General features: G+C 33.8%; 1 protein-coding gene across 1 annotated transcript in view; it reads left to right on the top strand.

The window, feature by feature from the left end:
- Positions 1-24,922, top strand: part of dpr12 (defective proboscis extension response 12) — a 202,839-nt gene that overhangs the window by 122,277 nt on the left and 55,640 nt on the right. Inside the window, exons 3-4 of the mRNA XM_081980717.1 lie at positions 11,291-11,490; positions 22,669-22,833. Coding sequence (XP_081836843.1) covers positions 11,291-11,490; positions 22,669-22,833 — 365 coding nt within the window. The remainder of the gene's footprint in view (positions 1-11,290; positions 11,491-22,668; positions 22,834-24,922) is intronic.

The following is a 24,922-nucleotide window of genomic DNA, read 5'->3' as shown; positions in this document are numbered from 1 at the left end:
AATCCATTTGCGCTTGATTTTAAAGTGGGACAGATAAATCATAAATATTTATTCATAGTAAAGTGCATTTAGCGGTACAACTTCTGTACAACAGAAGAGATTCAAGAGGACAAGTGTCGTTTGTCATCATTATTGGATTAGCAATGTTTTTTTTAATTCAAATATAACAAAGAAAAAATGAATTTATTAGAATTATTTTGAGTTATTTTATTAAATTTAGTTTTATTCACTAGTAAACAAATTTTGCTTTAAATCACTGTAAATTAGCTTATAGTAAATAAACAATTGTTTTTTAAGCTTTACTTTTTATGAATAAACGATAGTTTATTCTTTAGTTTCTTTTCTCACTCTGTTTAGATTTAACAAGGTGAATTTTTAAAATAATTTCACTCAAATTCAGAAAACTTCTAGAAATTCAGGTAAAGCACAATTCCTGATAAACTACTATCTGATCTTACTACTAAATTACACTATCTTTTGTATTACAATTTTTCTATAAATTTCTTTACAAAATTTCAACCAAACCCTATTCTGGTAAGTACGCTACTTTATCAAATTCCGTTGATGTGAAAAGCAGATTGGAATTTCCTCGTTAAACAAAACCACTAACGACCTCCTCTTGAACATACTGCATTCACTTCATAGACAAGAGAGCATATAGATTGGTTCTAGAACAGTAAACGCAAGTAAACTAATTATTTAGAGTATGTGCATATACACCCGCCATCTTGCTGTTTTAGCTCCATGTAAAACATACATTTTGATCTTTAGGTTTATTACCTTTTTTTAAAGAGAGTGTGGTTATAGAAAAACCATAGGAAAACCGTCTAACTGACAGAGAAACATTGATTATTGCATGCGCGAGACAATGACAAAAAACTTTGTGGTATAGACTGGATTAGTAACATAATACAATTTTTTTTAATACAAAATGTAATTTTCTTGTTGTCAATGTAAAAATTCAAACCTTTTTATAGCTCTAACATTAAATTTATGACTAGAATCCGGATTAAAAAGCACAAAAATCGTGAAAAAACTACTTGAGAGTATTTGGAAGGTTTTTGGACTATTTAAACAGCATATTGAAGATTCTGGAATGCTTTAGAGGCATTTGGAATCTCTTACACGGTTCACAACATTTTTTGGAAGCTTCTAAACTGCTTTAATATCTTCTGGGAGCTTCTAGACTAGTTGAAAAGTATTTGGAATTATTTAGACTGTTCTAAATGCTTTTGGAAGCTTCTAGACTATTTTGAAAGAATTCCGACTGCTTTAGAAGCATTTTTAAGTTTCTGAAGTGTTTTGAAATCTTTTTAAACTACTTTAGGAGCATTGAAGGTTTTGGACTGCTTTTAAGACATGTGAATTTGAACTTTTGGAAGTTTTTAAACTGCTGTAGAAGCATACGGAAGCTTTTAGACTGTTCTAAATGCTTTTGCAAGCTTCTAGTCCATTTTGAAAGACTTCCGACTGCTTTAGAAGCATTTTGAAGTTTCTGAAGTGTTTTGAAATCTTTTTAGACTACTTTAGGAGCATTGAAGGTTCTGGACTGCTTTTAAGACATGTGAATTTGAACTTTTGGAAGCTTTTAAACTGCTTTACAAGCATACGGAAGCTTTTAGACTGCCTTGAAAATTTTTGAGAGTTTCTAGACTAGTTGAAGATTATTTGGAAGCCTTTAGAGTGTTCTAAAAGCTTTTGGAAGCTTCTAGACTATTTTGAAAGACTTCCGACTGCTTTAGAAGCATTTTGAAGTTTCTGAAGTGTTTTGAAATCTTTTTAAACTACTTTAGGAGCATTGAAGTTTCTGGACTGCTTTTAAGACATGTGAATTTGAACCTTTGGAAGTTTTTAAACTGCTGTAGAAGCATACGGAAGCTCTTAGACTGTTCTAAATGCTTTTGCAAGCTTCTAGTCCATTTTGAAAGACTTCCGACTGCTTTAGAAGCATTTTGGCATTTCTGAAGTGTTTTGAAATCTTTTTAGACTACTTTAGGAGCATTGAAGGTTCTGGACTGCTTTTAAGACATGTGAATTTGAACTTTTGGAAGCTTTTAAACTGCTTTACAAGCATACGGAAGCTTTTAGATTGCCTTGAAAATTTTTGAGAGTTTCTAGACTAGTTGAAGATTATTTGGAAGCCTTTAGAGTGTTCTAAAAGCTTTTGGAAGCTTCTAGACTATTTTGAAAGACTTCCGACTGCTTTAGAAGCATTTTGGAGTTTCTGTAGTGTTTTGAAATCTTTTTAGACTACTTTAGGAGCATTTGGAAGGTGTTTCGACAGTTTAGAGAGCTTTGAAGGTTCTGGACTGCCTTTAAGGCATTTGAAACCACCTTGAAGAAGGTTTTAGAAACTTTTGGAAGCTGTTAAACTGCTTTAGAAGCATTTGGAAGCTTTTAGAAGCTTCTAGGCTGCTTTGTAAGCTTTGCTAGGCATTTTAGAGGTTCTATAGTGTTTTGCAATGTTTTTAGACTACTTCAGGAGCATTTGGAAGTTTTTTTGGTCAGTTTAAATTTGTAAATTGATACTTATACATTTTGCAACATGTTTTTGTCGTTCAGAAGCTTTCAATATCTCAATATAGCAATTTTTTGCAAAAGCAGTTATTAGTTTAGTTTATTTTTAAAAACTTTTAAAGTCTGTTTAGTAAAAATTAGTTAAACCATACAAAAATAGCAATAAATAAGCACAAAAAACTAAAATAAAAAGCAATAACAAAATCTGTCAAATGACGTGTTTTTACATAAATCGTTCACATTAGATGTCAAAGGTTGGTGCTTTCATTATTTACAAAAAGCGAAATTTCTAGAAATCCGGACTCTATTTATGACAGTTATATGACGTTTGTCTTCGTAGTCTGACAGTTGACATATATGCGTGCACGTTTCAAAAGTCACACATGATACAACCGAAATTATTTGATATGTTGTCATAGTTGACCTTCTGGCAGTTGTGACAGAATTCCGATTTCACAGCTGTCACATAAAGTCACTAAAATTGTAGTTGTTTTTACATGTGACAATGTATCTTAACATTTATTGGTAAAAGGTGTCATATTCACAAAAAGCATTAATCTGTCATTAAAATACCCCTGTAACGCTCGACCATGAAGCTGTATTCAACCATTGTGACAGATTTGTCCACGTCACACGTCAAAACTACCAAAAAATCACTAATAAAACTATAAAATTTTAGTTATAAATATTAATGTGATTGTATTGCTTTTACACAAGTTTTCCAGTTTTTTTGCTTTATTGAGTGGTATTTGACAGTTTCCATGTTTATGACAGATTGAAATAGTCAAATACAGGTCACGAATGTCTAATTTCCTTTTCCTGTATAAAGACAAATATTTTTGCTCCTTTAATTAATAATTTAAATAGAACGTTGAATTAGTGTTAAAAAAAAAACTAACTTTTCCAAATATCCAAATTGACAACCCTGTCAGAAAGCGAACTAAACACAGGGATGATTACAAATGTTTTAATTACAAAATTGATCTGCCAGCCATTCATCTAGCCGACGAATTCAAAAAGGCGTTTGGCAACGTTGCAGCAAAATTTTCGCCTACTTTTTTCTAGACTTTCTATCTTTGTCTCGCACATGTATTTATAAATCTTTCTCTGTCAGTTACACGTTTTTTCCTTGAATCCAACATATTTCTGAGCAGAATTGAAAATGTCTGTTTACCAGCACAATTTCGAAACGAAAAAGCTGAAATAAAATCTATCGACAATAAAAAGTTTGTCCTCGTTTTAATGGTGGTGGAGCCATAACTCACACGAGAGAAATATCGCATTTGCCAGATAAACGTCAGCTAATCAATACCATAACGGTGCGCAAATAGCGCAGACGAAAATACACTCGTCATTCATATGCATTTATATTACGCTGATCAAGTTGGTATTGTGTTTTGCGTTAATGCCATGTATGAATTATGATAAATGTCTAAGCTGAAATGCATCTGGATTTTACGATCGTTCTGTATATGCGCGAAATTGGATAAACGTGTCTTCTCTATATCAATGTTAGTCCTCAATTACTTTGAGTACGTTTATTTAACCATCAGCACTATTATTTCAACACATTCTGTTACTCTTCTTTTCTCACTCTAAAAGATCTCAGTTTTTCTCTAAAATGCAGCGATGCAAAATTTTCGGAAAAATCTGAAAATTCAAAAATAATTCGTTTTTAAGTAGTTGTACCAAACATCTCAATTTTCTGGTAAATTTCCAAAAATTTAAATTTTCCAACTCAAAAATTACCGCTTTTACATACCAGCTGAAATGAATTAGCATTTGGCATCGATGAGAGTGCCTTCTGTCAAAAAATTTAGGCAATTATCCTGCTCAATCATTTCCAGCTAAGTATAGGCGGTAATTATCGAATCTGAAAATTTCCTTTTTCTGGAAATTTACAGGAAAATTACTTCATGGGTAAATGAATTTTTTTCTGATACTGATGGTAGGTTTTCATAATAACAGTCAAATTTGTCATGCATTCTAATAAAAAAACTAACTCTAAATTTTTTTGCAATAGAAATTTTAATTTGGATTGATATTGGATGTTTTGTACCAAGAGGTATATCTAAAGTGCTCTGGTAAATTATCAGTAAATTACTGGTAAATTACAAATAATATGTATTCCTGGCAGTTCAAATTTTGACACCGCTTTTCTCACTGACTGTACCAAGTGTGTTGTTTCAGTTATTCGATAGGGAATTTAATAAAGATTCCAAAAATTTGCTTAAAACAGTAATATTTTCACTCCAAATGGGTTTTACAGGTAAATTTGTCCCTGACTGTCCTTTCTAACTGTGTTTCTGGCAGTTCCAACTTTGACACCGCTTTTCTCTCTGACTGTACCAAATTTTGTCGTATTTTTTTAGGTTATTTGATAGAAAATTTAATGAGGATTCCAAAAATTTGCTTAAAACAGTAATTTTTTCACTCCAAGTGGGTTTTACAAGCGAATTTGTTCCTGACTGTCCTTTAAAACTGTGTTTCTGGCAGTTCAAAATTTGACACCGCTTTTCTCGCTGACTGTACCTAATTATATACTATTTTTATAGGTTATTGGATATGAATTTTAATAAGGATTCCAAAAATATGCATAAAACAATAATTTTTTCACTCCAAGTGGGTTTTATAGGTACATTTGTCCCTGACTGTCCTTTCAAACTGTGTTTCAGACACTTCAAACTTTGACACCGCTTTTCTCACTGACTGTACCAAATTTTGTAGTGTTGTTTCAGTTATTCGATAGGGAATTTGATAAAGCTTCCAAAAATTTGCTTAAAACAGTAATTTTTTCACTCCAAATGGGTTTTACAGGTAAATTTGTCCCTGACTGTCCTTTCTAACTGTGTTTCTGGCAATTCCAACTTTGACACCGCTTTTCTCTCTGACTGTACCAAATTTTGTAGTATTTTTTTAGGTTATTTGATAGAAAATTTAATGAGGATTCCAAAAATTTGCTTAAAACAGTAATTTTTTCACTCCAAGTGGGTTTTACAGGCGAATTTGTTCCTGACTGTCCTTTAAAACTGTGTTTCTGGCAGTTCAAAATTTGACACCGCTTTTCTCGCTGACTGTACCTAATTATATACTATTTTTATAGGTTATTGGATATGAATTTTAATAAGGATTCCAAAAATATGCATAAAACAATAATTTTTTCACTCCAAGTGGGTTTTATAGGTACATTTGTCCCTGACTGTCCTTTCAAACTGTGTTTCAGGCACTTCAAACTTTGACACCGCTTTTCTCACTGACTGTACCAAATTTTGTAGTGTTGTTTCAGTTATTGGATAGAAAATTGAAGAAATGAGGATTCCAAAAATTTGCTTAAAACAGTAATTTTTTCACTCCAAATGGGTTGTACAGGTAAATTTGTCTCTGACTGTCCTTTCTTACTGTGTTTCTGGCATTTCAAACTTTGACACCGCTTTTCTCGCTGACTGTACCTATTTTTGTAGTATTTTTATAGGCTATTGGGTAGAGGATTTAATGAGGATTCCAAAAATGTGCTTAAAACAGTAATTTTTTTACTGCAAGTGGATTTTACAGACTATTTGTCTCTGAATGTCCTTTCAAACTGTGTTTCTGGCAGTTCAAATTTTGATACCGCATTTCTCACTGACTACCAAATTTTGTAATCTTTTTTATGCCATTGGATAGGTAATTTAAAGAGAATTTCAAAAATGAGCTCAAAACAGTAATTTTCGTACTCCAAATGGGCATTATAGGTGATTTTGTCCTTGACTGTCCTTTCCAACTGTGCTTCTGCCAGTTCAAGTTTTAACACCGCTTTTGCGCCTGACTTTTCTTGTGTGGTTTCATATTATTAGATACTAATTTTAATGAGAATTTCAAAAATATGCTTGAAACAGTCATTTTCTCACTCCAAGTAGGTGTGACAGGCAATTTTGTCTCTGACTGTTAAACTGTGCTCAAAAATTGCAAAAATCAGTTTAGAAAAGTTGTTTTGCAGTATTCGATAAAAAACGCTTGAGATTTATGACAATGGTCACGTGACTGCCTAGCTGAATTATCCTGCAAAAAACACGTCATAATTGTCACTAATGTGAAAACTGTCAAAAAATGTATGACACTTATTTTGACAATCATTATTGGCAGTTTGTAAATGTAAATTACAAGTTTTTTAAATAACAATATCTTCGGATTCGCGTCATTTTTATCATCTCAAATCATATTATTTGTCCTAATTTAAACATGAGATAATAAAGAAAAGTGACAAAAAGTTGAACTTGCATTTTTTTTAAAAAAGGTTGCTTGTTCATAAAACGTTATAAGATTGGCACAGATTTGTAATCAGAATCACTTTGTCAGAAAAGTTTTACTCTAAAACAATAATTAACGAATCAATTCAGTTTTTATTTTTCAGCATTTTATTTTGACAATATTGACCGAAAATGAATTAAAGTAATGACCCATGAGTTTACTAGTCAAATTGGAATTCACTGGAAAAATTGGTAAGTTTTCCTTTTCAAATTTTACTTTTCCTTACCGGTAAATTTACACCCATCACCAATAAATATACAAGAAATGTCAAAAGGTTCATCTCGATCATTATATTATATCCTAAAACAAACTGAAATTTGCCACAACTGCCTTAAAGTTTATTAACAGGAAATGAATGCCAATAAAGTCGGCAACACTGTACAGGAAACTAAGCTGCATCCTGCTATTTCGTTGAATATTGCATAAGATCAAGTCGGAATCTATTGAAACCGCAGCTGGTCTCGTGAGTAGCGCTTTATCATGTGCTTTGCAGCTGCGGAAATCAGCAAACTTGAAACTTTTCATTTCTCCAGTAAAGTTTCGCCATACTTGCACTGTTCTAATGGAAAACAGAAAGTCGGTTCAAAATTTTGATTAATATTCAAGCAAGCAAAAAAAAAGTTGGAGGATTGATGTTTTATTTATTATATAGTTAATAAAGTATGCCAGCAAAATATAGGAAATAACACGCCAAATTTTATTTTCAGGTAGAAAATATGAATAACTACCTAAAAAATTATGGAGATGACAGAATTCAAAGTATATCTGTCGTATTTGACAGTATTGACATTTGGTGTCGTGTCAAACTGTCATTCAATTCAATAATGTTGTCATACACCGCCCTCTGTACAAGAAAGCCTAGAATGTCACTTTTAATGGCGGCGTTAGCGGTTTTCGTTTTGTACACAAACCTATGCAGATGCAGTAGAAAATATGTTTTTTTTTATTTTTTCGTGTAGTTGATTAGAAGTTGTGAGTGAAAAATCAAAGAACGCTTCATTCCTGATCCAGATATGTATAGATATGGCTTTTTATACCCAATAAAGTCCAGCCAAAGCAAGTTTGGTTAGAACCTTTTGTCCTGGAAAGTACAACAAACTAATGTGAAAACTGCTCAATCAAAGAAAATTTGGAAATCCTTGAAACTAGGTAAGCAAAACTGGTAAATGGGTTTTATATTATTATCAAGACCTTTCTTTTAAAATGTAAATGTGCCAATGAAACTTCTAAAAGCTGTCCTGTTTCTTCAGAGTAAACCTTTGTTGCTCTCAAAATGCAGGCGGCCTCAAAATATAACTCACATACCTATGTATGTAAGAGGCAATAAGTTTACTGAATGAGAAAGCATATTGTACTTACCACTGAGTATTGTGTTGGGAGTAAAATCATTCCAGTTCAAAGCTTTCAACCACTGTTGGGTTCGAGCAGGGTCTTTTGGAAAGTAAAAGACTGACACTTTTGGGCCTTTCACCAAATTGCTTTTACAATTTGGCAAACAACAAGTGGACGACATATTGTAGAGGCAATAGAATTTAAGTTAAAAAACCAACAACAAATTATAGAACAATGAAGGAACAATAACAATAGTGATAACACAATAAAATGAACACAAACTACACTTTCACTAGAACAATAAACATATAAACAACAATATATAATAGCAAACAAAAATTACTTTGGCAAGTAATTCCAAGTCTTGACTTTAAACCTTAAAAATTAATTTAATCATCGAAAAACTCAATTTCCACAATACAAACAAATGCAAACTGTCAACCACTATTTCGGCCATATTGGAATTATTGACAAGCACCTTCTTGGCTTTCTGGTACAGAGGGCGGTGTGTCACATCACTGACACAACACGCAATGTTGCCTTTGCATCACTTTAACAACATTTTGCAAAACTGGTGTATTGACAGTTTCAATGACATTTGAAGAATATAATGGCGTTTTCGATTAGCAGGTTTAGTGCAAAACTAATGTAAATGTATCCTGCTCTATCCAGTGTCATTGAAACAGTATGGAAATACACTGGTTTTGCACTTAACATGCCAATCGAAAACGCCATAAGTAGACTAGTTTTACTGGTTTTGCACTAGACTTTCCACTGACAGGTAAAAATGACAATTGACACTTGACAAATGACTGGAAACTTTTCCAGCTAGGTTTCCGATTTGGAAACGTTTTTGCATATCCAACTCTATATTGAAATGGTATTTTCGTTTGGCCGTTAGATGGCGTCAACCTGAAATTACTTGTTTAGACTACAACAATGTATTTTTTATTATACTTAACAGAAAATACTACATTTTCAACTGTTTATAAAATACAGTAAATATGACATTTTCGGAACAGCGCACGGAAATTTTTTCCCGATCCCTCTTTCCGTGCGCTTAATAATAAACATAGATATCCATGATACTAGATATCCTATGGCAACCCGAAGAAAAAAAAGAAACGAGTAATGTGTCTATAGCAACGATTTATTTATTAATGACAAATTTTATTTTCTGTCAGTGAAAATTAAGTATTTATGTATTTATTACATTTTGCAAAAATGAATTCAGATTGTGAAGAAAATCGGGATATTCCCGAAAATATCTTACAACGAGCGGCAGAAGTGAGTGCAGATTTATTACCAGTGAAATCCAGGTTGAGATATGAACAAGAATATAACAGTTTTACCGAATGGCGGACTCAGAAACGAATCAAAATTATGAGTGACGATATTCTTTTAGTATATTTTTCTGAAAAAGCCAACACTATGAAATCCTCCACTTTATGGAGTCGATTCTCTATGTTAAAGAGTTGTTTGGCAATAAAAGAAAATACTCACCATCAATATCCAAAAACGATTGCTTTTTTGAAACGACAAGCTGTAGGATATATACCAAAGAAATCCAAGATTCTTACAGCAGAACAAGTAACCAAATTTTTATGTGAAGCTTCAGATGAAGAATATCTACTAGCAAAAGTAATTTTAGTGTTTGGCATCTTCGGTGCATGCCGCAGAGATGATTTAATACGTTTGAGTTTAGATGATGTGGAAGATAATGGGCGTTTCCTTGTCGTGTTCTTACGAGATGGAAAAACTCACAGGTCAAGAAGTTTTACCATTACCAATGAAAATTGCAAATTCGATCCCTGTACAATTTACCGAAAATACGCAGATCTCCGCCCTAAACATATGGAGAGTAGAAGATTATTTGTTGCATACCGAAACCAAAGATGTTACGCTCAACATGTTGGGTGCCATACTATCAGTGGTATTCCAAAACATATTCCAAAATACCTAAAACTAAAAAATCCCGAAGAATATACCGGACATGGGCTAAGGCGCTCTTCGGCAACCGTGTTGGTGGAAAACGGCGGTGATTTGCTCACTTTGAAAAGACACGGAGGATGGCTTTCTTCCAATGTAGCAGAAGGATATATAGAAGAGTCCATACAAAGAAAAATTGAAGTATCACGGAAGTTGTTTAGCCCTTGTAACTTGGAAACTACAACATCTGTAACAGTCAATCAAGAGAACCAAAGCACACACGAACACTCCGCTTCAACATCTTTAGCAGAGTCTTTAGTTCAACAAAAAGAAATGCAAAAGGGATTGAGCTTCAACAATAATACGAATTGTACAATAAATATTACTATTAATAATAACGGTTCTGTCCAAAATTAATTTTCTTAGAATTACCTACTTGTATTTTTTTTGTTAATTTGAGTTGTATGTACTTACATTTTTACTGTTTTAAAAATAAAAATAAATATTCCCGATTTTCTTAATAATTTTTTGCGATATTTTTTGTTTATGTTGATTTCAGGTACCTAAGTATAATAAAAAATATCGTTCATTACTCGTCCAGAAATGGATTTTCCGTTCTTGCATGACTTCCCGTGTTCGGCTGCGCCTCACACGAGAATTTGTCACGCGCGCACGGAAAAATCCTCATTTCTGTACTGGTAATGAAATATACTATAATGACCTTCCTCATTAGCACAACCAGTGTTACTGTGATCCCTTTTGTACAAACTTAAATTTAAATCCTCAACGAACGCAAACTGAAACAAACAATACGCATTTAACTGTCATTTACTGACCGAAACTTTCAAAACTCAGATATGCTCGAGCAACTGTCCAGGATTTAACGATCGCAAAAAACATGTCCTTCCTCAAGTTTCCGTCCCTTTTTTGCCGCCATTTTCGGTAATCTCTCCGCGTGCATGTTTAACTAAATCCAATTATTTTCAGCTAACCTTGGGAACTTACATTCAAAATGGATTTTTTTGGTCGGTGTGCAAAATTTTGGCCAGATTACTTTTAATTAAAAAAGTTAACCAATTTAGAGTCGGGCATGCGGAATTTATCGAAGTCACGTTCGGAACTTCCGGCAGTAAAGGGTTTTGATTTTTTTCAACATTTTTTTACTTAAATGTTCACCTGAAGCTATAAATTTACAAAAGTTTAAATTGTAATTTTATTGTTTTAGGAAGGAAAGACTCACACCAAGACAAGTACACAGATTGGAGACAGTTGTGGCATCCAAACTATGAAGACTACAGCCGTGCAGAAGCTTCAGTAGGATACGATAACAATACAGTCACCAATGTGACTGTACAGCTTGGTGCTACAGCCTACCTACATTGTAGGGTTAGGAGTTCTCCAGACAGAACTATTGGAGGTGGAGAGGTAAGTGTGAATTTCAGTAAATGCGCACAAGTAAGACGTTCGTTAACTGTAATTCAAATGAATGCAAAATCCATTCAGAAGAAAAACTGGTTCCATACATTATTTCACCTAATTTTTCTATAAATATACTGAAAAGGGAAACAAATAACTCTAATAGTTATAGTTAAAACAAACACTCTCAAAATTACCAAAGTGACACTAATACACAAATGGACAACTTTTTGAAAGTTAAGCATTTTCCCCTAAAACCACATGTTTCCAAGATATCGAGTTAATTCGTGTGAAGTTTGATCAGAGAAGTTTGTTTGTCCTCCAGTAGATTTATTATTGGCAAAACCTGTGACGAGCATTGCTCCTGCCACACAATCGTTTTAAAACCGTAATTTCATTTCATGGATGTATACCATGATAGTGAGACCTATGATCACATACGGCGCAGTAGTGTGGCACAGAAAAACCGAACTTGCCACAACAAGAAAAACATTAGAGAAGGTGCAGCATGTCTTTGCATAACGAGGAACAATGAGATAGACCCCACGGCAGCACTAGAGGTAATTCTCGATCTCACACCGCTCCACATCATGGTGAGAAGAACTGCTTGGGGCGCACATCTCAGGTTGGATAAGGCCTGATTTAAAAGAAGGGCACACAGTGCAAGGGACTCACTGCCTACTGGCAATGCACACCTCGCCAACCAACGAAATCATCAGGAAGTTTAGTTTCGAAAAACAATTTCGGACGGAACTGAGCACCAAGAGAGATTGGAGCAGAGAATACATTCAAACATTGGGAAAAAATACCATAATATGGTATACGGACGGATCTAAAACTCCCGAGGGGACTGGAGCAGGAGTCTCTGGGCCTCGCACCAAATACTCCGAACCCATGGGCCAGTTCCCTAGCATTTTTCAAGCGGAAATTCACGCAATAAAAAGCTGTATTCAGTTTAACCTCAACAGGAACTACCGGAACAAGGAAATTGCGATCCTTTCCGATAGCCAAGCAGCCATCAAAGCGTTGAGCTCATCTAACATCAACTCGATGATGGTTCTGGAGTGCCTAGGAAAGCTCAATGATCTAGGAAGGAACAACAAGGTAACCATCCTCTGGGTTCTGGGGACGTCGGAGTAGAGGGTAACGAACAAGCAGATACTCCGGCACGAAAAAGAGCACCAGCGCCACTGATAGGGCCAGAACAATTCTGAGGCCTTGGAAAAGCATATGTCCAGGAAGTACTTAATAAAGCTAAAGAAGAACTGAGAGCAACGCACTGGCAAAGACTTCCAGGACTAAGGCAGGCCAAAGATCTCCTCGGCAATTTTAACCGAGCAAGATCGAAGACACTGATTAACCTCAGCAAAATTAGTCTCAAGGCATTAACGGGGTTTCTAACGGGTCATTGTCCACTCAGAGAACACTTAAGAAAGCTAGGCCTAGAAGAGGACAGTACCTGCAGGTTTTACGGAGAAGAACCAGAAACACCCCACCACATTTTGCTGGAGTGTTATGCTGTACGCCACAGAAGATTAAACACACTGGAATTACCCCAGCTGACTGTGGAAGAAATACCTTGAACAGACCCACTCAAGATCCTGAAATTCCTAAAGGAACTAAATCTTGAGGAACTGCTATGAATAAGGAAACCTTGAGATAGCAGAAGAAGATGGGGTACAATAAATCTAATCAGGTCGCAGTACATCTGTCACCATCCACACCTACCATTACCATTACCAAGGTCTGGGGGGAAATTGTGGTCCTCTTCTTGGCTGGCTGGTCCTGTCAATGTGAGAGCGCTTATACCAGAATTAAAGATTCGGAGATATTGAATCAATTTGAATGAAGCCTGACCAGATAGACCACACGTTTGATTGTGTTGAAAAACAGGGGGTTCCATTTAAAAACACTACTATTTTATCTTCCACGCCTTTATGAACCACCATGTATTTACTCTATCGTTGACTCACCCTATACAGACAAATAGGCAACATTTTACAAGTTTAGCATTTTTAACTTAAACTGCAAGTTTCTAAGATAACTCTCTAATTTGTCTGATGCTTTGTTTGTTCTCCTGGAGATAAACAAAATGGCAGCTGGAGGACATATTTGAGTGACGTTGCTCCTGCCAAACAATTGTTTTAATGCCATAATTTTTGTCAGACTACCATTTTGAAAGCAAAATTGCTTTCTAAGATGTTTGAAAAGATTGTTAGGAGTTTCGATGATAATTTGGCAGTGCACATATAAAAACCTCATCAAAAATTTAATTTTTGAATTTTGATTTGGCCTAGTATAGACTAGGTAGATATAGTTGTTGCCCAATGTTTTCAAAGTTTACATTCCTGAAAATCAAAAAGAGCAGTAGCAACGTTTTTATTTGTGATTCAAACCTTAAGCTTGTTTGTCCTCCATGAAATTAATTATTGGAAAAATGGCGGCTGGAGGACATACGACTGTTATAAGAACACAGTATTTGTTAGCCGATCATTTAGAGCAAAATTGTCTTTTAACAGTCTCTGTAAGAATTGAAATTGTCTTTTAAGATTTGCTTTTTACTCAGTAGCAAGATTGTGTTAATTTAAAGTTTTCCGTGGCACTGTCTGGGTTAAAAAACCAATTAAAAAAAAATATTTCTCAAATTCGAAAGATTTCAAATCAATATGGCGGTATTTGCCAAAGCCTATTCCATGATTGTTAGTAGCTTGTTTGGGCTAAATTTAAATTTAAAACTCTCTATAAACAACAAAACCACTGCAATCGTATTTTTTTATTTTTAAAGTAAACTTAAAATTAGATACATTTTTTGTCAAAAGCTTTTAAAATATTTTTTTATTGGTCTCCAACATTGTATGCTTGTAACTACTTGTATAACGTGCCGTGGTAAAACAACGGCCATTTTATTATTAATTTTTTAATTTGAATAACCGAAACTCACGCAAAACCAGTCTAATCACGTTTTGCAATCAAAAAACACCAACACAGCCCCACGCATAATATTTATTTCATGTAAAACAACACCACGAAAGCTACACGGGATTGAAATGTAATAACAATCAGCTAAAATTTTAATTCCATCAATTTGATTCATGCCGTATATTGAACAGAGAAAATCAAACTAAATTGGGATGACGTCACAAATTTCAACAGTTTATGTCAACAAGAAGAACATTACTTGCATGAAAATCTCGTTGGTTTTTGTGTATTTATTTGCATGAATTTATTTAGTTTCAGTTTTTTTTTAATTGCAAGATTTTTACTATAACAGCCTGTTAAACACAATACCAAACAAAACTATTTGATTTTTAAGCTGTAAGTTGAAATGTGATAGATAATATATACTAGTAAATACTAAAGCCAAAAGTCCTGGGAACTGCCCTAAATTTGGTTCCATAAAGCTTAAAAATTGCTAAATAAACAAAAAATACTGAAACAAGTCAGAATAGTAAGCATAAATACGATAAATTACATTATACATTTTATTGCTTTATGAGAAAGCGTTTTGACAGTTATGACGTTTGAGTGTTTTCTTATCCATGCTTAGTTTAGTCGGTTACCAAACTTAAAACATAACATGACATGACATAACATAACGTAACATAAGGCATTTGTGCTAAGTTAGGTTAAAGGAAGATTTTTTATTTATCAAAAAAATTTAAAGAGCGTAAAAACAGCATAACCTAAACTAAAATAACGTAATATAACCTAACTTAAACTTGTTTATGGTATTTTGGGTTAGGTTAGGTTAGGTTACGTTAAAGAAAGATTTTTTTTTGTCAAAAAAAATTAAAGAGCTTAAAAACAGCCTAACCTAAGCTAAAATAACTAAATATAACCTAACATAAACTTGTTTATGGTATTTTGGGTTAGGTTAGGCTGTTTTTGACTATTTTATGTTATTTTGGGTAATATGAGACTGTTTTTGGTTATCTCATGCTATTTCACGCTGGATGAGGCTGTTTTTGCCTATTTTATTTTGTTTCCGGTTAGGTTAGGTTAGGTTACGTTTAAGGAAGAATTTTTATTTATCAAAAAAATTTAAAGAGCGTAAAAACAGCCTAACCTAAACTAGAATAACGTAATATAACCTAACATAAACTTGTTTATGGTATTTTGGCTTAGGTTAGGCTGTTTTTGACTATTTTCTGTTATTTTGGGCAAGATGAGACTGTTTTTGGCTATCTAATGCTATTTCACGCTGGATGAGGCTGTTTTTGCCTATTTTATTTTGTTTCCGGTTAGGTTAGGTTAGGTTACGTTTAAGGAAGATTTTTTATTTTATCAAAAAAATTTAAAGAGCGTAAAAACAGCCTAACCTAAACTAAAATAACGTAATATAACATAACTTAAACTTATTTATGGTATTTTGGGTTAGGTTAGGCTGTTTTTGGCTGTTTTATGTTATTTTGGGTAAGATGAGACTGTTTTTGGTTATCTCATGCTATTTCACGCTGGATGAGGCTGTTTTTGCCTATTTTATGTTGTTTTGGGTTAGGTTAGGTTAGGTTACGTTAAAGAAAGATTTTTTATTTGTCAAAAAAAAATTAAAGAGCGTAAAAACAGCCTAACCTAAGCTAAAATAACATAATATAACCTAACATAAACTTGTTTATGGTATTTTGGGTTAGGTTAGGCTGTTTTTGACTATTTTATGTTATTTTGGGTAATATGAGACTGTTTTTGGTTATCTCATGCTATTTCACGCTGGATGAGGCTGTTTTTGCCTATTTTATTTTGTTTCCGGTGAGGTTAGGTTAGGTTACGTTTAAGGAAGATTTTTGATTTCTCAAAAAAATTAAAAAGCGTAAAAACAGCCTAACCTAAACTAAAATAACGTAATGTAACCTAACATAAACTTGTTTATGTTATTTTGGGTAAGATGAGACTGTTTTTGGCTATCTCAGGCTATTTCACGCTGGATGAAGCTGTTTTTTCCTATTTTATGTTGTTTTGGGTTAGATTAGACGGTTTTTGTCTATTTTGTTTTATTTTATGCTATTTGGGGTTAGGTTAAATAACTTAACTTAATAATAATTGTTACATAAGACTGCTGGATCTGTAAACCCACTGTTATGTAAAACATCGATCGGTTCACCGCCGTCATTAAGGCAATTTTCCTATTTGAAAATTTGAAAGACGATGATGTTATCAAGAAAATTGATTAAACGTCAACCGGGACCATTTTAACGACTTTATAAATACCCTAATTTCCCTAATATGTAATCCCTGATATGCTTTATAATCGGAGTGTCAGACAACTTTCTATACTCATACAGACAACTGATAATCGATATATGGTAGGCCTAACAAATTGGCTAAGAAACCTGTTCGTGGAAATGGCTTCGAATAATAAGTCTTTTGAAAGTATGATTGATTGCTTTTCTTGGAGGGCATTATAATCTACGAGTCCACTTAAAATGTCATTTCAATTGTAACTACAGTCGTAACTACGTGAGTTGGCGCGTGACGTACGAACTGAGTGTACTAACCAATTTTAAATACAGTCGCCATGTTGATTTTTTCTCGTACTCCATAACTTTACGTCGTGAACATGTGAAACAACTTGGATTAAAACTTTTAAGAACACAGAGCAATTGACCTGTTTCAAAATTGTCAGGTTAGGTTAGGTTAGGTTAGTTTGCTGAACTGAAATTTTAAAACTATTATAGTTTGATTAACTGACTGTATTCACCATGCAACTCCATAACTTTAGGTAAAGGATTTGAAAAAAATCAGCTAGAAGCTACTAAAGACATTGAGGAAGAGCTGAGAAATTGAAATAAGAAAAAGACACGTCAAATATTGAATAACTTGTCATATTATAAGACTGATGGCCAACTTGTATGTGACTTTTGGAGGAGTTTTGTGTGGCCGCAACCTTTGTCACAGCTCGGGCTCAGTTAATCCTGCTTTGTGATAGGCTCCGGGGACGGACACACACCAACTCTTCTAGTACTTGAATGATTTTATTTGATGTATGTTTTATGACATTTTTGTGAATTTTACATTTACTTGGCTCAGTAGAATTCCCTGTCAAAATTTACGAGCGACAAAAATCTAAATTAAACTCTCTAATCCATTGGAATGTCATAATTTCACATAATACCCTGCATATGCAAAATACACTCCCGTTTAAAAACTCGATTGGAATTTTCGATGTACACAAAATTTAACATTTAAAATTGGAAGGTATTTCCAATTTCAATTTGAAATAAATATCCCCAGGTGGCTTTTGGCGTTTCAGGCTATATACTGTGTGTGATTAAATTGACTTTTAATACACTTTCGGTTTGATGAATCATGATGCGCCATTGGGCAATTATTACTGTTTCATATATCAACTACTTTTGTCAGTTTCACTGCTTAATAACACGTAGTGGTTAGTTATAACCCAGGGATTGATCGGTAAAATATCTCTAATAATAAATCTAAACAGATTTTACTTTAACAGCCCCTAACCTGTGTATTGTAGAAGATTCTTCAAACCTTCTTTTGACCACCCTAAATAGTGTCTATGGCTTCTTCTTCTTCTTTGCGGAAGCCTGAAGGCCTTTCCCCTTCCTGGGATGCCGACGATCAGCTTCTTTTCAACCTCTTGGGAGGTCGTGGTTGCAGGCTTTTCGTTTCTGGAGTTTTGCCAGTCTGTGGTTCTCCATCCTGAAAATGTGCTCATTCTAGTAGCATCTACTAACGGATGTGCATCTAACCAAGTCCTCTGTCTTACAATCTTCCTTAATTTTGTTGCTCCTTATTTGATCCCAAAATGTTTTCTCTGTGATCATTCAAAGTATTTTGCATTTCATTGGTTCGCGCCATCCTTTTTGTTTCAGCTATGTCAGCTCGTGTTTCTGTCGTGTATGACATATCCTAGATACATATAGTCTCACTTTGGTCGGAAGTGATATGCATGTTCGTATGGCTCCTGCTATCCTGGCTGCCTTGTTTTTTTCCCAAATTGCTGAATTTAAAGATCCGGTCTTTTGTTCTGTTGTTTAGTTTTAGTTTGCATCTGCGTGGTTTCCTGGGGATCACCATGCTTTTTGTTTTGGTGGTTGACGTTGGATTGAGACCACATATCACTTATTGAGAGTGTTTGTGTTGAGCTCTCTAACCGTCTCCATAATGCTTGGAGGTAATCCCCTACAATCCAGCTCGTTCATGACGTCCTCCAGCCTTATCCTGTCAAACGTTTTCGTCAAATCTATAAAGCTCAGGTTTGCTGATTTGTTATATTCTAATGGCGTTTTAGTGAAATCTATAAGAGTTCAAATCAAAATGTTACAATCATTCAAAAAGTGAAAAATCAAAAATATAAAGAATGGCAAATTTTTATTTTGCTCCATAAGGGTCACAATGCACAGCAAAGGGTATACTTTTAATCCTGACAAAAAAAAAGAACATAAACACGGCAAAAGTAAATATCAAAGGAATACCTTTTAGCTTTGTATGTACACAAAAAAACCTTATCAAATAACAAGTTTCAAAAAAAAAACCACGTAATCTTTCATCATACTTTTCTAAACAAAACGAAAGCATCGAAGTTACCTTGGAAAAGGGCGCTGAAACTTTTGATATGTTGATTACAACTTTGCTAATATTTAACATCAGCTTCCACGTCGAAAATGAGAAAAATTCTTTCAAAGTGCAGCTCAACTTGTTAGCGCACGCTTTTTATGTAAATAATGTTGTACAGTGAAAACTTTTCCGTCCTAATCAAGGACTTTTTGTGTTGTTGGTTTGTTTGACAATTTTCAATTTGCCTCGTGCATCCTGTTTTAACGAGCTAAAATTTTTCTACAAAACTGTACTTTGTATATGTTATTAGGGTGGATGCAAGTACAGAAATCCTGGTCGCAAATTTGGTTAAAATACAAAAAATTTGTAGGAATTGTAAACTAGTAAATGGGTAGTTTGTCAGATAGTTAAATTAACTGTAAAAATACAATTATAATGCAAAAAAACCTTACATTTCTGAACTTTCTATCAATCTACAGAGATTTATCTGGATCAAACACAAGAAGAAGTTCCTGAAATTGCGCCATCAATAACTTAAGGGCAATTTAATGCCTTTGTGTTGTTAAACTGCAAATCTCCTTGTAATCGATATTTCCTAACCAGAATCTCTTGCGGCCATCGTCCATTTCGATGGGATTGTCCTCCAACTTGGTGATGTAACTATAGCGAATGCGGTGAATAAATAGCGCATTCATGTAAATTTGATTCAACGGCAAAATAAAAATTGGATTTCAATTTCCGCACCAGTTCTGTTTTAATTATCGCTACGTTTACATGTCGATTGTTTGTTTTGGTTTGCCATTAACTAACATTGTCCCGGATTAGAAATGTGACCATTTGCTGTGCACTTTTTTTTGGGTTTTCTGTCTATCATATTGTCCAATATTGTTGATTTTCGACATGTACAGAGTGATTGTTTTGTCTAAGATTAATTTCCAATTTTTTATTTTTGCTATTTTTGCACAGTTTTTTTGCATTTTCGAAATTTTACAAAAATTTATGAAATGATTTTTTGGAATTTTTAAGGTCCCCTACGATTGATTTTTAATTGTCATTTGTCAATTATTATTAAAAAGTCGGTTTTCTATATCTTTGAAAATACCTTATTCTTGACATTTAGAAAAATCCTTTTATTGAACATAAATCTAAAAATTTGCCATTATAGAGCATACATACATTATTATACTGAATATCAAACGTTTTGCTCTATCATGCAATATACTATAATATTTATCACTAGTGCTAATAAAAATAATTCAGAAAATTGTAACAAAACTAAGAACTTGTTATACACTAATTAAAATTACGACAAATCCTCTTCGCATCAACAATAAAAACAGATTTTTTGTTATTTCCGCATTATACATACATCATCGTAATCAGAAAAAAATGCTTTATTCGAAAATGTAAAAATCCATAACGACGCCTAAAAGAAAAATTAAAGTTGATGATGGTAACCAAAAAGCGAAACGTCGGTTCTTAAGTAAGATATTGCCACGTTGTAAAGCACAGTTTGAAAGTTTTGACATAGTAGTTTGACGTGACAATTGTCATAAATCTTCTTCATCTTCATTAAATTTCCTATTCAACAATCTGAAAAAACAGTACAAAATTTAGTAAAGTCAGGCAGAAAAGCAGTATCAAAGTCTCAACTGCCAGAAACAATTTGAAGGGACAGTCAGGGAGAAAGTCGCCTTAAAAATCCATTTGGAATAAAAAAAGTACTGTTTTAAGAACATTTTTGGAGTCTTCATTAAATTTACTATCCAATAACCTACGAAACAATACAAAATTTGGTACTGTTAGGCAGAAAAGTGGTATCAAAGTTTAAACTGGCAGAAACACAGTTTGAATGGACAGTTAGACAGTTAGGGACAAAATCGCCTGTAAAACCCACTTAGAGTAAGAAAAATACTGTTTTAAGCACATTTTTGAAATCCTCATAAAATTTCCTATATAATAACTGGAAAAACAGTACAAAATATAGTACAGTTAGGGAGAGAAGCGGTATCAAATTTTGAACTGCCAGGAACACATTTTGAAGGGGCTGTCAGAGACAAAATCGCCTGTAAAACCAACTTAGAGTATGAAAATGAATGTTTTAACCACATTTTTGAAATCCTCATTAAATTTCCTATTCAATAACCTGGAAAAACAGTACAAAATTGATTACAGTCAGGGAGAAAAGCAGTATCACATTTTGAACTGCCGGGAACACAGTTTGAAGGGGCAGTCAGAGACAAAATGGCCTGTAAAGCCTATTTGAAGTTATAAAATGAGGATTTTAAGAACATTTTTGAAATCCTTTTTAAATTTCCTATCCAATAACTGGAAAAATAGAACAAAATTTAGTACAGTCAGGCAGAAAAGCGGTATCAAAGTTTGAACTGCCAGAAACATAGTTTGAATGGACAGTTAGGGACAAAATCGCCTGTAAAACCCACTTGAAGTCAGAAAATGACTGTGTTAACCACATTTTTGAAATCCTCATTAAGTTTCGTTTCCTATCCAATAACTGGAAAAACAGTACAACATTTAGTACAGTTAGGGAGAGAATGGGTATCAAATTTTGAACGTCAGGAACACAGTTTGAAGGGGCAGTCAAATTCAAAATGGCCTGTAAAACCCACTTGAAGTTAGAAAATGACGATTTTAAGAACATTTTTGGAATCCTTATTAAATTTCCTATCTAATAACTGCAAAAACAGTACAAAATTTAGCAGTTGAACTGCCAGGAACACAGTTTGAAGGAGCAGAGACAAAATCGCCTGTAAAACCGACTTAACGTCAGACAATGACTGTTCTAAGGACATTTTTTAAATCCCCATTAAATTTCCTATACAATAACTGGAAAAACAGTACAATATCTAGTACAGTTATGGAGAGAAGCGGTATCAAATTTTTAACTGCCAGGAACGCAGATTGAGACAAATGTCAGAAAATAACGGTTTTAAGCACATTTTTAGAATCCCTATTAAATTTCCTATCCAACAACTTAAAAAGTAGTACAAAATTTAATACAGTCGGAGTGAAAAGCGGTATCAAATTTTGAACTGCCAGGAACACAGTTTGAAGGGGCAGTCAGAGACAAAATCCCCTGACAAACCGACTTAGAGTAAGAAAATTACTGTTTTAAGCACATTTTTGAAATCCTCATTAAATTTCCTATCCAACATCTGGACAAACAGTATAAAATTTAGTACAGTCATGGGGAAAAGCGGTGTCAAATTTTGAACTGCCAGGAACATAGCTTGAAGGGGCAGTCATAGACAAAATCGCCTGTAAAACCGACTTAGAGTAAGAAAATTACTGTTTTACGCACATTTTTGGGATTCTCATTAAATTTCCTATTCAATAACAAAATTTAAGAACCACAAAAACGGTAGTTATACCAGATACACCAAATTGTGGATAGATCATTAGGGAGTTAATTTTAGAATGTTAGGTTATGCTGGTGAAAAGATTGAGTAGATCCATTTTAACAGATATTAAGACGGTGCCAACCTATTTTTTTTATAATTTTGAATGTTTTCTTCATTGTACCGATTTTGCAGTTAATTTACAACCCGTTTGTATGGTTTATAGAAAAAGGACTTTTCTACTGCTAAGCATGATTACTGGCTGACTTTTTTTTTGAAAATATTATTCCAAGCATGATTTTTGTTACAGCAAGTAGCCTGGATACGAAAAAGAGACTGGCACATCCTGTCTTCGGGTGTATCAACTTACACGAATGACGAACGATTCCAAATTCTTCATCCCGAAGGTTCGGATGATTGGACGCTCCAAATAAAGTACGTTCAGAAACGGGATAACGGAACGTACGCATGCCAAGTAAGTTGATTTATTATTTCCTCTCTGTATCTATTTCCTGTTTCGAATAAAGTAATCGCATATACGAACCGCGGTTATTTATACTCGCCTTTAATACATGTGAGTGAATAAGCCTCTGATGGAATCTGACGATTTCTGTTTCAAATATGAAAGAGCAATTTAATGCTAAATGATAACTTTTTTTTAATTTTAACTTTCTTATATCATTTTATAAACTACACTTTTTTCTATCTTTTTAATGATGTACCGGGTGATATCTCGATATCTCGGAAACCGTTCGTCGTATGATTTTGGGTTAAAAAATCTTTTAGCTAAATCGGCCATGAAGAATTGCTGGAAAATATTTTCAAGTTCTTAAAATGACCACCAGAGGCCGTAACTGCCATCTTAAATTTTTAAATTGCATTTTCTATAAATTTTGCATAATAAACTAGAGTTTTTTTTCCCATTTTTAAAGCAAACCAATTTGTCTATCATTTTCGTAAAAAACAAATTTCTGTTATTTCAAAAACAAAGATGGCGTGAAGTGTTTAATTGTTTTTGCAATAACCTGCTTTAACTTCTTAACGGTTTGACCAATTTTAACAAATTTTGGTATTGTTGAAAAGAGGATTTCTTGGGCAATAAGAATCAACCAAAATATAGTTAATTTAGTTGAATCTTTCTGCGCCAGGGGGCTACTTTTGACACCATGACTCAAACTCCAAAAAAAATTTAAAAAACAAATGGAATGATATGACATTTTCTTTATGAAAAAGTAGCCAAATAACATCCAAATAGGCCAGTGAAAACAGTTTTTCAAATTCTCGTTCCTAACCTGAAATATTGAGAAAATGAGATTATGAGATATGGTCGAGGAACAGTCTTATTGGGTCACCCGGTACATACCTAGAGATGACCCAACGGAATTTTCTCCATATTGTCATATTTTATGGTTATATTAGACTTTTACAAACTTTATTCTTAGTAAAAACAAAAATCCAAAACACTCTTTCCACGTGAAAAATCTTGAAAATTACGTTCAAATCAACGTTGCCAAAGCAAAACTCTTGATTCAGTCAATGTGACAACGCCGAACCGCTCAAGAAGCTTTTAATTCGTTTGGTTGGAAAAACGGTGACCACTTTGACCAACTGAACTAGTTATGACGTTTAATGACAGGTTTATAGTCACCTGACAGCTGTCAAAATGTATTAAACAGTGCCGTGCGAAACTGTAAAATGTCAAATAGTCGCGTCTCTTTGATGAATCACGCCGCATTGTTATTCGTAATTCTGTAGAGTTAAATTTGGCAATGTGACATTGAAAGACAGTTTAAGACCAGACATTTGACAGTTATGACACTTAATGACAGTTTACAGCGTGGTTTATAGTCAGGTGATAGTTGTGATAACTATTAAAACTCATTTAGCAGTGGCATGAAACTATATCAAGAGCCAAACAGTTGTACTTCGTATTTACACCTCAATAAAGCCCCAAATTTGACATTTGTGTGCCTAAGATGTAATTTATATATGTTTTTTACGTCACCTGATAGCTGTCACAATTGTCAAAATTCATTGAACAGTGCCGTAAAACTGTAAAATGTCAAATAGCCGGGTATCTTTGATGAATCACGCCGCATTGTTATTCGTAACACAGTGGAGTTAAATTTGGCAGTTGTGACGTTAGATTTGACAGTTATGACATTGCATGACACTTTACAGCGTGGCTTATAGTTAGGTTACACTTGTTATAACTATTAAAACTCATTCGGCAGTGACATTTGTAAGGCTAAGCAACACATCAATATGTTTTTTACGTCACCTGACAGCTGTCAAAAATCATGCAGATGTAACGTGAAATTACCAATCCAAAATAGTTCTACCCTTAGATAAATCACATTGTACATTGTATGTATAGTTCTATGGAGAGAATTTTGACAGTTGTCACGTTAAATGACGTAATTATCAATGTTATTCGTAACTCTCTGGAGTTGCATTTCGCAGTCTTGACATTAAATGACAGTTTAAAACGTTAAATTTGATAGTAATGACACTTAATGATACTTAAAATCAGGTGAAACTATTGAAAGTCATTGCCCAGTGAT

Source organism: Ips typographus, linkage group LG5, assembly GCF_016097725.1.
Source record: "Ips typographus isolate SLU linkage group LG5, UJ_Ityp_2.0, whole genome shotgun sequence".
NCBI lineage: Eukaryota > Metazoa > Arthropoda > Insecta > Coleoptera > Curculionidae > Ips > Ips typographus.
The sequence above is the reverse complement of the archived record's forward strand: the minus strand, read 5'-3'. Positions and strand labels throughout refer to the sequence as shown.